The sequence below is a fragment of the Cryptomeria japonica genome, chromosome 6, assembly GCF_030272615.1.
Source record: "Cryptomeria japonica chromosome 6, Sugi_1.0, whole genome shotgun sequence".
Lineage (NCBI taxonomy): Eukaryota > Viridiplantae > Streptophyta > Pinopsida > Cupressales > Cupressaceae > Cryptomeria > Cryptomeria japonica.
Genome location: NC_081410.1, coordinates 520,603,782 through 520,619,103, shown reverse-complemented (window position 1 = coordinate 520,619,103; position 15,322 = coordinate 520,603,782). Strand labels below are relative to the sequence as shown.

At 38.1% G+C, this 15,322-nt stretch overlaps 1 protein-coding gene across 7 annotated transcripts in view; it reads right to left on the bottom strand.

Annotated features, from left to right (window-relative positions):
- Positions 1–15,322, bottom strand: part of LOC131067952 (uncharacterized) — a 217,358-nt gene that overhangs the window by 46,424 nt on the left and 155,612 nt on the right. For 4 of the 7 annotated variants that reach the window (XM_059207457.1, XM_059207455.1, XM_059207456.1 and 1 more), the window contains exons 12-13: positions 709–770; positions 361–514 (exon numbers count right to left, since the gene is read on the bottom strand). The exons of 2 other annotated variants lie outside the window; for them this stretch is intronic. In XM_059207457.1, coding sequence (XP_059063440.1) covers positions 361–514; positions 709–770 — 216 coding nt within the window. Of the gene's footprint in view, positions 1–360; positions 515–708; positions 771–15,322 lie in introns of those variants that run through there. One more of the 7 variants, XM_059207459.1, reaches the window with a different exon arrangement.

The window sequence follows — 15,322 nt, the reverse complement described above, 5'->3', positions numbered from 1 at the left end:
TCTTATTTTGCACTCTTAGATGACTTAGATTATCACCATTTCAGGAATTGTGGACATTTGTTGATCTATAAAAGGGTTCGATTTCATTTCATAATCAATATAGCCATTCTGTTCAATTTACAAATTTAAAGTCAATATCAAAATTATAGATTGTAATATCTGTCCAAGTTGAAAACTAACTTTCAAATTCTTCACTTATAGACTGGAATAGGTTCACATATGCATTGTGAAGACACTTTGAAAAGCTAAACCATAAGGTGAATGGTGAGAGAAAATATGATGGGTTTTAGGAGATGATGCAAACAAATTAAGATCATGTAGATGTATTGAGCATAGAGATTTGGAGGGTAAAGTATTCACCTGGGAGTAATTGATCCTATTGGTCAGCTCAAATGGTTCACCTTCCTCATAATTTTGAGCTCTACAACCAAAGCAAGACCTGAAGTCCAAAACACACTGCATGATGTTGCGAATAATCTCCTTAACAGGACTCATGTCCGAATCAAGAAAGCATCTGCAAAGAAAAAAAAAACATATTAGTAGTTTGCACACAAAGATGCAAATCTTTACCATCTATCTTCTACATAATACCCCTTTTCCACGTGAATAGCCTTAAGATTCAATTTCTTGAACATGATCAACACTCATAAAGATAACTTTAAAATTTTATAAATTTACCAATATCATTCACTTTTGCTTTACACTTACTTGTGCAAAGAATCCAAAAGATAGGCTTTATGTATAGATTCCAAGTCCAGCATGTCCCCCACCTGAAGCATTTATAGAAGATTATCAATGCCTGATATCATTATATCAACGAAAAAAGCAACCAATTGAATTCCTATACCAATAGACATAATAAATTATGTCACAATGAACAAGATGTATGGAATAACTAAAAGGAAAAAGTTCATGTGCAAAATAATCTAAAACTAAACCACAAATATAGTATTATAATTATCTCGTCTATGCTCTACAACACTAATAGCACAGACCCAATAAATTATCACCCTCATAATATTCTCCTTGAACATTAAAAGGCATTTGGTTTGTACTAAAAACTTTTCTAGGAGAGATAAATGATAGTAATTGTATAAGTGTACAAAAATACTTGTGTTCACTTGGGGACTAACACAAATGTTAGGATTATCTTCTTCGATCATGAAATATGCGGAATAGGCATGCTAACAACTTAGGATTTAGCAATGTAGTTTTGGACTTAATTCTTACTACAAAATGGGCAAAAAGGAATAGGGTTCAAGAAATTTATTCTAGGCCTAGGATGTAGGAAATGATGAACAAGTTTAGTGGAATCAAACTAGGCAAGGTCTCACAAATAGGTATTGACACAAGCTTAGTGCAATTGTTTAAGGTATACTCAAGGATTTTCAGACTATCACCATCAAATGTTGACACCATCCAAGTTGATGCTTGTCAAGGGACGCATAATAGCTGAAGTTAAGCTTACTCAAATCTCCAGTTGACCACACAAGGCGCACTTACCAACGGCAAGAGGCTAGTGGTATGGATTAAGGATTCCACACAAATATATTCAACAAATCTTTAATTCAATCTAATAAACATGAAAACAAATTCTAATCTAACTTGGAGGAATTGAGAACCATGAATGCAAAGACAACATTTGAAGAGCAAAATCACCAACAATTGAACAATGATTTAGATTCAAATAGCTGCAGCATATACCAACAATTCTACAAAAACTCTCCCTTACAAATGAGAGACAAGGAGGTATATATAGAGTCTCTTACAAAATGGATGGCCAAGATTGATCCAAGATCAACAACCAAGATCATGCCAACAAAACCCTAGAATTGCCCTAATTAGGGTTTACATAAAAAATGGCGCCACCAACATATGGCCCAATAAAAAGATACCTAGTCATCAAATAGGGAATCTTCTAGAAGATTCCTCCCTGCATCTCTCTCTCTTAGCAAACTCCAATAATCTAGCCAATACAGAATCTAACTCCTCTATGGAAATGCTAGGCAAGTATCCTGCTACAAATCAATTACGTCCAGTGAATCCGAGCAAGTGTCCAAAGTGTTCTCCCAATCTGGCATGAGCTTTTGCGAACTATGAACATGAATCAACAAAGAGACCAAATCATCTATCTCATAGTTTTAAAACTCGTGGACTCGCCACGGACTCGCGACTCCATGGGAGCCACAAGTCGACTCGCCAAGGACTCACGAGGCAAGTCCTGGCGAGTCCATCTGAAAGACTCGCGAGTCTTTTGCAAGGAATCGCACAAGTCTTTTGCACGAACTCGCGAGTCTTTCATATGGACTCACGCGACCCAGAAAAAACATCATGCAAGCTTTAAAAGTGAGTTTTATTTTTATTTTTTTGCCTTCATTTGGCGTAATTGAGGGAGTGAAATATCTCATGAAGAGTTTTTTTGCCAATAGAAAAATAACACCCGACACCTATATAAAATAATAAAAGTATTTTTGGCCTCGCGGGGCATTGCCCCTCGACCCCGCCCTGTATCGCGACAGGGAGCACTGCCCCTTGACCCCAACTTGGGGGCGTTGGCCCCCAAACCCCTGCCGAAAAATTTAGGGGAAAACTGCGTTGATGGAAGTAGTGAAAATTTAACCTCCGAGTCTGATTAGGCTCCATATAACAACATAATTAGCATTGAAGAAATTTGGGTATTTAGATTTAGTATTTCAAATTTCAAATATTGCGTGTTTGTAGATCATATAACATGTGTAATGTTTCAATTATGGCTCTTATGTTCTCTAAATGCATTAATTTCTTTATGTTTTTTTGTAAAACTAAGGTTTTTTTTTTGCCGAGTCTTTCGCAAGTCTTTCACAAGTCCGAGTCCGAGTCCGAGTCCGAGTCCAAATTTTTGGTTTGCCAAGTCCGTGGCGAGTCCGAGTTTTTAAACTTTGATCTATCTGACTCTTCTTCAAAGAGTCCAACTGACAAAAATACATAAGTTTCATCTTGTCTCTTAATTTGGCTAAGTGTAAACCACTAGTATCACTAACATCAACACCCAATAATTCCTCAATTGAGGCAAGGATATTCATCTGAATGTCCTAAATCAATCCTTCCATCTCTGTACAACTCAACTGGGCATTCTCATAAGTTGATTTTTTCACGGACAATGAACAATACCAGCCATGGAAATCATATATGTCTCCACTGTGCACAATGTTCTCGCTGATCAATGAGGACTTAGGAACTTGTTGACGTGTCTGAAATCGCATTGCTGCAAACTCCATACGACCAACGCAGAATAGAATAACCAGCTGAGCATCCTATCCTCTCTTGAGATAAGGAAGTCCCTAATGCTGTTTTTGGTTTGATCAAAGGGGACGACCTCAAAGGTTCTGATTGTCAGGTCTTGACTGCGGGACTACTCAGTGGTTTGATGTATTTTTGCTGGAAACACAAGGGGACTTACGATTTACAACAAACTGGTCTGCTGTGATTCTCGAATTATGCAATAAAGAGCAAAAGGAAAGGGTTAGGAGATCTAAAACTAACAACATGGGTATGTGGGTAGACGGATTCAACATAACCAATTCCTACTTGGCCAGAATAGCTCACAACCTTGCAGGAATGGTGCAATCTCCAAAGGGATTTGGAAGATTTTCAGACTGGAGACGCACGGCTAAGCACCCAATTCTGGCGCTCCTCAAACGGACACCTGCAATTGAACTAAGCACAATTAAAGGCTCAGGTTAACCATACAAAAGGATACACAATCAGTATATCCTCAATGGTATGAGCCTGAATCTATCAAATACCTGCACACCCAAAATAGAAAGATCTATCTAAAATGTTCAGAGAAACCATGCAAACAGGATGAAAACAAAACAATAAACACCAAATCAATGTTTATATATTGATTTCACCTGCCTATTACAACAATTTCTGCAGCATCTCTATGCTACTGTTTAAAATCTAACCTATTCTAACTCTAAAATCTAACTCTCTAACAATCTCTAACTATCTAACCATCTCACTATCTAACCATCTAAAACTTTACAAAAGAAAGGCCTCTGCCTTTTATAGATATTACAATTTTGAATCGAAGGCTAGGATGGACTGCATCCAAGGGTCCTGATCTGCCTTCCAGAAGCTGGTAGCTTTAACCCATGCCGAATTAATTCTCAGTTATCCAACCAGCAACTATCTCAACTACCTGCCACTATTTGGCTTTAATTCAGGTCTATCCAATCTTCTCGGTGGTTAGGAATAGTTATCCACAAAAATATCTTGCGCGGGACCCATAGGCAGTTTACAATAAAGTAGTTTCAGTTTTAAAACTGAATTTCTGGACTTAAATCCAGCTGTGTGCTTTTTCTCGAGAAGGCATAAACTTTGCAGCATTCAGAGTGTTCTTTGGTCTTTGGTCCCGGTGGTGGACTTTATCTTTGTTCAGCGGCATGGTTCCCAATGTTTGGTTGCTCTCGCGCTCCTGCAGCACATTCCCACATCTTTTTCTTTTTCCAGTATTCAGTGCCTGGCCTTGAATTGCGATCCTTCCTTGATTTGCATTTGAGGCCTTCTCCTGGTTCTTTGATGACGTCCTGTGATCAATCAACCAATTTCACTTCAGTAAATTAATTTGAAAAATTAATTAATTAATTTAACAAATATTAAATTTAGTTACGACATCTTGGGTTAAGGAGCTCTTTGTGAGATGTATCTTGAAAATGCTTCTCCTTTCTCTTCGAATGTGAAATCTGATCCTTGGTCTTGATAGTGTTTGGGCGATTTACTTCTGCGTGATTTTACCTTTGGAGTCTTGGGCGTTTTGAATGGGTTTATGGCGTTTTGAAAACTTCTTATAGCGCGATTCTGGAGGTTTGAAGAGCTTCTGCAAATTTTAAAATACTAACACTCATGCTTTTTTGGCAAATTTTGAAGAATGGGGGGGCACTTTTGCAGACTTTAAACTTTACGTCTCCATCTTCCAAATTATGAACTCTGCGTTTTTTCACGCTTTGTTGTCTATTATACTTTTTGCGCCGTGTTCTTTGGAGGAATGGGAATTTTACCAATCTCGAATCGCCATGCTTGCCTTATGCGTTGCGACTTTGGGCTCTATGGCGAATTTTGGAGACTTAACGTTTTTGGCGAATTTATCCAATTTTCGGACCTTGGGGAGTTTTTGCAAACTGAAAGGTAATTTGCGGACCTTGTAGATGTTTTGCAATTTAAAAACTTCGGACCCTAAGCCCTCTTTTGGAAAATCTGAGAAATTTCGGACCATTAAACACTTCTACAAATTCGGAGTTTCAAGGCGTTTTTACAAATTTCGAAGTTTTCGCGATTTTTAACCTTTTATCCGAAATTTCGGACCTTTAAACACTTCGTGCAAATTCTAGGAATTTAGGACCTTTTCCTCGATTTTGCAAACTCAAGGTAAATTTCGGAGTTTTTGAACTTTTGGCGAACTGGAGGCATTTTCGGACCTAAACCACCTTTTTGCAAATTTAAAAAAAATTTGAATTTCGGCCCTAGGGTCCGAAATTGGTGTTTTAAGTGAAATTCAGACCTTAAGGCACTTTTGGCAACTTAAGCAATTTTCGGACCTTAAGGCACTTTTGGCAACTTGAGAAATTTTCGGACCTTAAGGCACTTTTGGCAACTTTTCCACATTTTCAAATTTCGTCCCCAGGGTCCGAAATTGGAGGACTTAAGTGAAATTCGGACCTCTGGGGGCTTTTTGCAACTTTTCCACATTTTCCAGTTTTTGCCCCAGGGTCCGAAATTGGGCATTTTAAGTGATTTTCAGACCTCTAGGGTCTTTTTGCAACATTTCGCTCTTGCCAAAGGATCATTTTATGGAATATAACATTTAAGTATAAGAAAGGAGAAAGCACTTATACTTTAAGTTATATTCCATATATACTTTAAGGATGTTTGAGAGTGGTTTCGGACCTCCACGAGTTATATTGCAAATTCTAGTTTTTGGAGGATTCCTCAGTTTTCCAGACTTAGTCAAATTTCAGAATCAGGACATGCCAGACTTAGACAAATTTCAGGATCAGGACATTCCAAACTTAGCCAAATTTCAGGGCATTTGAAGATCAAGATGACATTCCCGACTTCATCGCTCACCAACTTGACCCTTCATATCCCCTTCCTCTTCCGCAAAGACAGAAAGGCACGAATCGGGGGGGTCCCTGTCCAAGACGGGGATGGGTGTGCGATTCGCACAACAGAACCCTCTTCAAAGCTCCGAGGCGTGGAATAGTCCTCTCCTGAATAGGCCAGAATTCTTCCCAAACTCCTTCCAAATACTGGATTCTAAACATGAGCCCCGTTGTCCTATCATATGCCTAGACAAACCGAGTAAGGAAATCATCCGCCTGTTTTCTTGCACTCTCAATCCACTTCTCCACCCCCGAGAGTGTATCTTTCGCTGCCTCATAGTGTGAATGCAGTCCATGATCAATCGCAATAATGGAAATAAGGATGGGATCCTCACACCTTATCCCCACAATATACTCTCTAAGTCTGATATTCTCTTCTCTGTACTTCTCCTTCTCTTCAATTTCTCTATCCAACCTTATGCTGACCACCTTAAGGTTATCACCAACCTCTTGAAACTCTTGCTCTCTTGTAGTACGGCCAAGGGCAACTGAACTAATCTGGAAATCCATAGGAGTAGCAATGTCCGTTGTCACACCTCCAATAGGAATAACTACCTGCGCAATCCGCATTCGTGTCTCATCTCTAGCTATGTGCGACAAAATCTCAGCTCTCTTGGGTTCTTTCTCCTTATTGCTCCTAGCTAGGTAGTCATCAATGTTATCAATATGTTGTACCTCTATCATTTTCTTACTTTATCCATACTTTTCATCAGCCAATCAGGAATAGCGGCCATTTCCATACCATCATCGAGACACATTCGATCAAGTAATCTTAATGCCAAGATAACATCATCATCATCATCATCATCATCATCAGGATTACTCCTGGTCAAATCATATACCTCATTTCCCAAACTAACCTCCAAAAGGACAGTAGGGGATCCCGGTTGATCATCATTCTCATTTGGTGGAGCAGATGTCGCTGTGGCATGCAACTCCTAAATATTCTCTAGTAGTATCACTGTGTTGGAACATTGTTGGGTTTCCTTATTCTATTATGTTATTTCAATCTCCTTAATTGATGAGACACTGAGAGGTGGTGAAGGAATGATAGTCTTTTGTTTCTTCTTCTTGACCTCCTCAATCTTCTTCCCTCTGGCCTTGACTCCTCCTGGCGTGTTTTTCCTTCTCGTGGGAGCTTGACTCTCTTCATTTGCATGAATCCTGACATCACTGATAGTCCTCTGATCATCTTCGGAAGTAGATTCTTCTAGCTTCATATTTTCATAAGTGAAGGAAACACCCATATCAACTAACTTATTCATCTGAATATCTACCCATGTACGAGAGAAACTCAAGACCTCTCTCATCAATACATTCATATCAATCTCTTCTAATTCTGACCAATTAGGCAATAACATTCCCCCCTTCATTTCATTTTCATATCGTGGATGCATATGATCCTTGTCATCTAACCCCTGATCAGGAATAAGAAAAAGTCCACACTTCCTCATGAAATTTACTGACATTCTGGACCACATTCGTCTCTTCACTGCCTGCTCGTCCTTCAAGTTGGCCCAATAATCTTCTATGTCTACCTTGTGGCTGAACTTCTCTCCCCTGATCCTTCCAACTTTCTTATCTGGATCAAATCTTTCTCTTTTCTTGAAGACTGCAAATCAATAGAATACAAGCTCCTCACTCGCAGTGCTGGCGGCTAAGGCAGACTGTCAAACCTCCAACGTCTTCCCAACTGAAATAGGGAATGCCATGCCTATCCTATGCTTCTCTCTCTGAATGGAATCAAACTCTAGAAGTTGTCTCACCACTTCCAACAAGATCATTATGTCCGACGGATACCTAGGAAGCCTGTAGGGTTCGGATTGAAACCCATGAATCCTAAGATACGTGAAAGTGGGAAACTGAATATACCATGATCCATATTTCTCTATTAGCTCTATTGCCTCCTTGGACAATCTTTTGTGGATTCCGCCTTGCAGCATCCGCGTGATGTACATTGTGAATATGTCATTCACTCTCTTATAGTCTCCAATTCTATACATGTTCAGCTGGGGATAGCACTCATGACTCCTGAATTGTCCTTGCCCATTCCCGACTTCACCTTTGCATATCAATCATTTGTATGAAACAAACCGTGCAAGCAGGTATACCAAGTAGGAAGTCATGGCAAAAGACTTGGACCACTCTACATTCCTCAGCTGAAAGTCCAGATTGTCACTTATGTTTTAGACCAATTTACCAATGTCCCTCTAAAACAATCCTGGATGAAGTAAAACATCCATCCATTGAATATTGCACCCTGCAGTATCCCCATCACTTGAGCAGGAATACTAAATCACTATATTCCTCTTTGAAGTTTGTGCACATGAGTGTCTTGGGAGCCTTGGAATGATGAAGCCTAGGCTCGATCACTCACTCTTTGTTTATTATATTCTTAGACGCATCCATCGTCTTCGTGTACCACTCTTAATATTCATCCTTAGTTGCATTCTTCATATCTGCTCCACGTGGAATCCCAAACACCTCAGCAAGGTAGGCAATGACAACGCCATTAGGAGTCTTGATCATTCGCAAGCGAGGATCATAACATCGTGCACACTCCAGGATATGCTCACTGCATTGTATGGATTGTGGAAATCCAACGGCTTGAAAAATACCACTCTTCATAATGTTTACATATGCTAGGGAAGGAATCTGATTTCCGACTCTGAACATCCGTTGTCGCATCAGGTTCAGGCTCGAGAAATGCATGTTTGTATCTGTAATCTCCTTCCATCTAGATGACAACTTGGATTCTGGATAGAATCCAGTCTCCAGTATCTTCTGTTGTTCTCTTCTTTCCTTAAATTCGGACTTCGACATCGCACTTGTACGAAGCTTGAAGTTAAAACTTAGAAAAAATACAATATTCTTAATAGAATTCCTGACTTCTTAATGATTTAGGCTAATTAGGGTATGAAGTCAGGAAAATAGTTCACACTCTAGGTAGATATTAACAATTTGAATACAAAATTTGACAAGATTAGGGTATGAAACCTTCATGAAATTAACACCTCCTTATACTTAGAAATTTCATGCAAATCATAGTGCAAAGGAGTATACCAGATCAAGAGTGACTAGGGAAAGGTGTGAAAGGTTGTGTTTTCACAAAAAATTATGTCTGAAGACACCTTTCGCAGTCAACAATGGAGGTCACAAATCTGAAGACAACCTGCAACTATACGAATAAACCTCTCAAAATATGTTGCAATTATCTAAATGTGCATAAATTTGATGAAAATCAACTTATACAATGAAAGCAAGTCAAATCCGGGAATGATAGTATGGTTGGTAAGAGTTAAATTTTTTGAGGACAAGCAGCCATGGCAAAGTTGCAGACCTATAACAGCCCTCAAATGGTCAACTAATTGACTGAAAATGACTTGGAAAACCCTCCCAAAGACAAATTGTTGAAGCTGGAGCTGCCTGGCAATGAAAGTTTAAGTCTGAAAATAGATAACCAGCCAACAATGGAGGCTGAACCACTTGAAATAATGGCGTTAAGGCTTAGATCTGAAGCAACATCAGCATGTAGGGAATAATGGTGACCACCAAACATGAGGTAATCCACCCAAAAAGGCACAAAACTCTTGCTAAATCAAAATCGCATTTTTTCAATCATGGCGCCAAACACTTAAGCCAGAAAATGTCTTCAAAGTTTACTTTGCACAATGGAGGTCTGAGAACAGCAAGCAATGATGGTGTCAAGGAAAATCGCCAAAGTTTGTCAATACCAAAATCGCCACCCTTCACCAAAATCGCCAAACACACCAAAAATAGCGCCAAACTTGGAAAATCGTGGCATTAAGCCATTAATGGCAGCCACCAAAAGGTTGCTAAGCTGGACAAAATGGAGAAGAATGGAGTCCTCTACCAATTGCTTCACCAAAACACTTCACCAAAATTCACCAATAAGAGAGAAAATCGCCCTTGCATGGAGACACCTAGCAAACTTAATAATAAAATAATGTTGGATTCCTCTCTTTAAACTTGCTTCATCGCCAACTTTCACCACACAAGCAATGTGGGATAAAACACTTGTTCTTATACTTGCTTTGGTGAAACCGATTTGCTTCTAGAAGGTTGAAAACATTAAATGCTTATTGCAAATCATTTAATTGTTTTTTTTTAAATTTATTAAATAATCGTTGCTTTATTGAAAAACAATTAAAACAAGGCTCACTTTATTAAAATATTGCAATTTAAATCTAAATTTGAGCCACTTGGGAAAATCGATCCAGGTAGGGATTAAAAATCCCATCAAAATATTCCCCATAAGGGAAAATCGATCTTAGTATGGACAATTTCCCAACAAAATCCATCAAAATGCACACAAAATGGAGCTAGGGGAAAATCGATTTGAGTGTGGAATAAAAATTCCGAACAAAAATCACTTTATACATTCAAAAATACCCCTTGGTGGAAAAAGGACCTCAGTTTGGATGAAAATCCAGACTCTAAAACCATGAAAAGTACTCTCAATGGAAAATCAATATGAGTCTGGATGAAAATCCGGACAAAAATCCTCAAAACTTGTCACAAAAGACCCAGTGGAAAATCGACGCAAGTGTGGAATGAATGCAAACGTCATCCGCAACCTTGTCCATACCTCCCTGGTGGAAAAACGTGCGTAGTCAGCACAAATCCTGACACTTAGTCAAATTTTATGCTTCCATGGGAAAAATGATCCTAGTATGGATTCACAGTGGTGAAAAAATGGAGCAAGTATGGATTTCAGGGGAAATCCATGTCCAATCTAGATTCTGAGAGGGGAAAACCATGGGTAGTCAGGAATTTGAGGGGAAAAGCACCTGTAGTATGGAATTTCGACCTTTTAACCCTTGCAATATGGATTTTACTCCGGAAAATGATGGTTTTTCCACTCAGAATCACTTAGAAACTTCAAAACTTAATAAAACTCAACTGGACTTAGGCAAATTCATCAGAAATTGGAGCGCAACACAAGGGAATCTATCGGGGCAAAGTGCGAAATCAACTTGAATAACTCTCTAGGAGCGAGAAAACAACTCCAAAAGGTTTGAAAACACCTTAGCACTTAAAATCACCGATGAGGACATTTAAAAAAACACGTTAACACTCCAAAAGGGTCAACACTTAGACAAACTAGGATCATTAAAATCTCAATTTTATGCACTTGATCCTATAACCTCAAAACCCTAAACGACACTAGGCATGATCAAAACTCCGAGACTCCGGCACAAGAAACACAAAATTGTCCAATAAGCAGCCAAAACCCTAACCTAACAATGCAGAAAGCAGGAAAAGAGGGGGTCCCCGTTAGCAATGGGGCGATGTGTGAAAAGGTCACAACAATACCCTTGCCATTTCATGGTACATTTTGCTCACTTTTCTATCCATTCTTAATATGTTTCTAGGCTCATTTTAGCGCTTGCAATAGCCTTTTTTCCTCCCATGGTCCTTAAACCTTGTTCCTTGTATTCTCTTTTGTCAACCTTTGTGTTATCCTTGTGACTTTCTAATGTATTATCGTTTTAGAGCTCAAATTATCCTAAGACTATTGTATCTACAACGCACCAGCATCCCATGATAGTATCGCGTTTGGTGCTCATTTTCAAGAATTTTTCCACTTGTCACCTTCCCAAGTCACTAGAAATAGCTCATTGACTCCTTTGTTTGTCCTACTCTCTCACTTTTTGAATGAAATATTTTACTTGGACAACCTCTTGGTTTTTCTTCTTGTAACCTTGGCTCTTTTGGAACTCTCCCTTGCATACATATGCATTCCATAGCTCACTACAACATTATTTTTCAAGCTCTCTTGTCTCCTTCACTTCCTCAACCCCTATCCCAGTGATATTGTTTTGCATTTCTATTGTTATTGTTTTTCCTTTCATTCTTATTGCAACAGTCATTTCATCTTATGCCCCTAAGCACCTTTGGATCTTGACATCCTTTTGTTTCATTTTGGTTCACATTACTGCATATTCACAACTCTTACCATCCCCTCACACACTTGGGATAGAAGCACTTTCACACACTTTTTTCTATCTATCTATCTTGGTTGTTGAAGAGGTAAATATACCAAAGCAAAGGTTTGACTTGAAGGCAAACCCCCAAACAGCTCCAATATTTTTCTCACTTTTTGTAGATACAAGTTTCTTTAGATGAGGATGTCCAACTACTTGGGAGATTCGTGACATCTTCCCTCTCTCTTCCTTACTCTTCCATTATCATTCTTGCCAACTTCTTTCAATAAATTAGTTTATTGCCTAGTCATTATATTGTTCTCGTTTTCTAGATTGTATGTTCAGATTACATTTTTCTGGATAGAACAGCATCTTAATTTTTTTTGGCCATACGAATGACAACTCAATGTACTAACATCCTGGACAATGGCTTTCTCTATTTGGCACCAAGTTCTTCTTTTTATCCTGTTTTCAGTTTGTTTTTTTGTTTGTTTTTTTGTTTTTTTTCCTCCTTTTCCAAGTATGTACGTCAAATTTTAAATGACAAAGTAAAAAGAACTACATGATTTCTAATTTTTCTTTTCTTCTTCTTACTTCAGATCACACTAGGTATAGGAGAGGATACATAAAAGCTCAACCTCATCTATCTAATTCAATATTTATAGAAAATAAGGAAAATTGATATCTCATTTTATGTGAATAAAAAACACATCTAGTTTTACTTTTAACTTTCAAAGTTTGAAATAAATCCCCAAAACCTTGGAAATTGGAAGAGATGCAAATCATAAGCAACAAAAAAATAGACAATTATCTATTAATTTTTCTTTAATATTTAATGAAACCCTAAACCCACGATAAAAATTAAATCAATTCTAGTTTGATCCTACATTGAACAAAAAAATGGGAAATAGCACATACCTCTTGCCCTTCCTCTTCCTCTTGCACTTGCAGCTTGTTAACGGTGATTTGAAGCGAGAGTAGGCAAGCATTTTTATTCCTTTTAAGATGGGAGGCCTTGGTGGGGCTCTCTTTTAGATTATAATTTAAGATTTCTATTTTGATAAAATTTCAGAATTATTTCAAAATTGGTATTTTTTCATGGGGCATAGGAACACCCTACCACCCCTAGTACAATCAAGTGTCGTGTTCTCCTAAAAAGCACCCCTAGATGAGAACATCCCCATGCACTACACATTCAACCTAATGACGACCCCTCTTGGAGGTGGCATCCAAGGGAATTGGTGAGAAGACATTTCATCCTCTTCCAATTGTCCCATCACTTGGAACATTTTTTCCCAAGGACACCTTCCAAAGGAACACTGCAAGAAACTCCCTCAAGATCCCTATCAACCCTCATATTTTAAACACTAAATATCTAGAGCAACTAGTCTAATTCACTTTCCCCTAAAAGATCTTCAGTAATGAGCTTGCTAAGCAAAATCCTAAAATCGCTTAGAAAGACTTCACCAATAATTTTTTTGAGGATTTTCCATCCACTAAAGCATCATGATCCCACTCAACTATGATGAGAACACACTAATAATAAAAGGGGAGGGTGAATTAGTATAAGACAAACTTTTACTTTGTTGGTTGAAAATTTTGCAAACTCTAGAAGTTTACAAAATTTAACTTCAAACACAGTGTATGAGATTAAATCTCTCATATTTTCTTAGGGAAGGCTCCCCCTTTTCACTTACTACTCTATCTATTTCAAAATGAATACAACTTCTGACTTCTAATCTAAGCTTGGGTGGTACATCATCCTATTCTTTTTTTTAGAATAGATGTTATTTTTTCCTCTTTCTTCAGGAAAGAATTTACAATATAGAGCAGTAAGAATTCTTACACTTTCAACATTACAAATTAACCCAAAATGTAGGAATGATCAAATACAAATAAGCAAAGAAGCAAAGTTTCCATGAAGGCACAAAATCCCCTATTGCTTCCCCGGGACGAGAAAATATTGTTCAAGCTCAAAGTCTTGTAGTCACTATGATCCTATCAACCTTTTACAAATAACTTATGTAGCCCACAGTGTTGTACTAAGACAACAAAGTAAAGCACAAAGTCTTTATCTTGATATCCTATTACAACTTTTGATAATCTTTTCTTGAAATAACAATGTGAAGCTCAAAGTCTTCAAGTTATTATCTCCTCCTATTAATCCTAATAAACAAAAGCTGAAATATGACACAAAGTCCACAAACCAGCAATTGTTTCTACTCTTTAACAATATTTCCTCAACAACATCTTTACGTGAGCAAAATAAGAATTTACAACAAGAATGACATGAGAACACTCTCACTATAAATAACAATGAATCTAACACAAAGTCTGAATGCCAAAGCTTTCTTCTTATTTGATCAAGTTTGTAAAACAACAATAGGAACACAAAGTTTCACTTTTGCACTTTACTTCGGTAGAGTTTTGGCATATAGATTAAAGATTCTCTAACCCAAAAAGATCAAGAAGATAGATCCTCCAAAGATCCTTATTACAATGAAAATCCTCATATATATAGAGGAGAGGTGCAGCATGAAACTAGGAAAATTACAACTAATTTGTGACCAAGTCAAAGGTAGAGTTCGATTTGACTTAGGACACATGCAAGTTCTAGATGCAAAAGCATGAATACAAAATAACACTTGAGGTGTCAATTGAGATTACAAAATGACACTAGGCTAGAGATGCATAAAGATGACTATGTCTGGAGCCTCATCTTGTTTCTAACATTCTTCACCAATGGAGTCTTCATGTTCTCACTTGGTAGCCTGTATTTCACACTCATCTGGTCCCAATGTGTTGAATCTGGCATCTGGAATGGAGTTGCAGAAATGGATTTGAAGAATTCCCAGAGTTGGACAAAAACAACCAAAAGGGGGTCATGAAGTGTATTTCAGACTTATAAGTCTGATTTGCATTTGGGAAGGGTCAATAATCATAAAGGTGCATATCGGACTCATAAGTCCAATTTGCACTTATGCGAAAACAAAGGGAAGAAAAATTGACTTTGGTGTGAATCAGGGTTATAACCCCGATTTACACCTGAGAAAGAATAATGGTGCAAGTCGGAGTTACAACCCCGATTCGCACCAAACCTTAGCACTTGGAAAAAATGCAAAAGGAAAACAGTGTGGGTCGGGGTTAACCCCGACATGCACCGTGATGGGGAGACTCGGTGTTGATCCGGGTTATACCCCTAATTTACACCATTGGGTAAGACTTCAATGT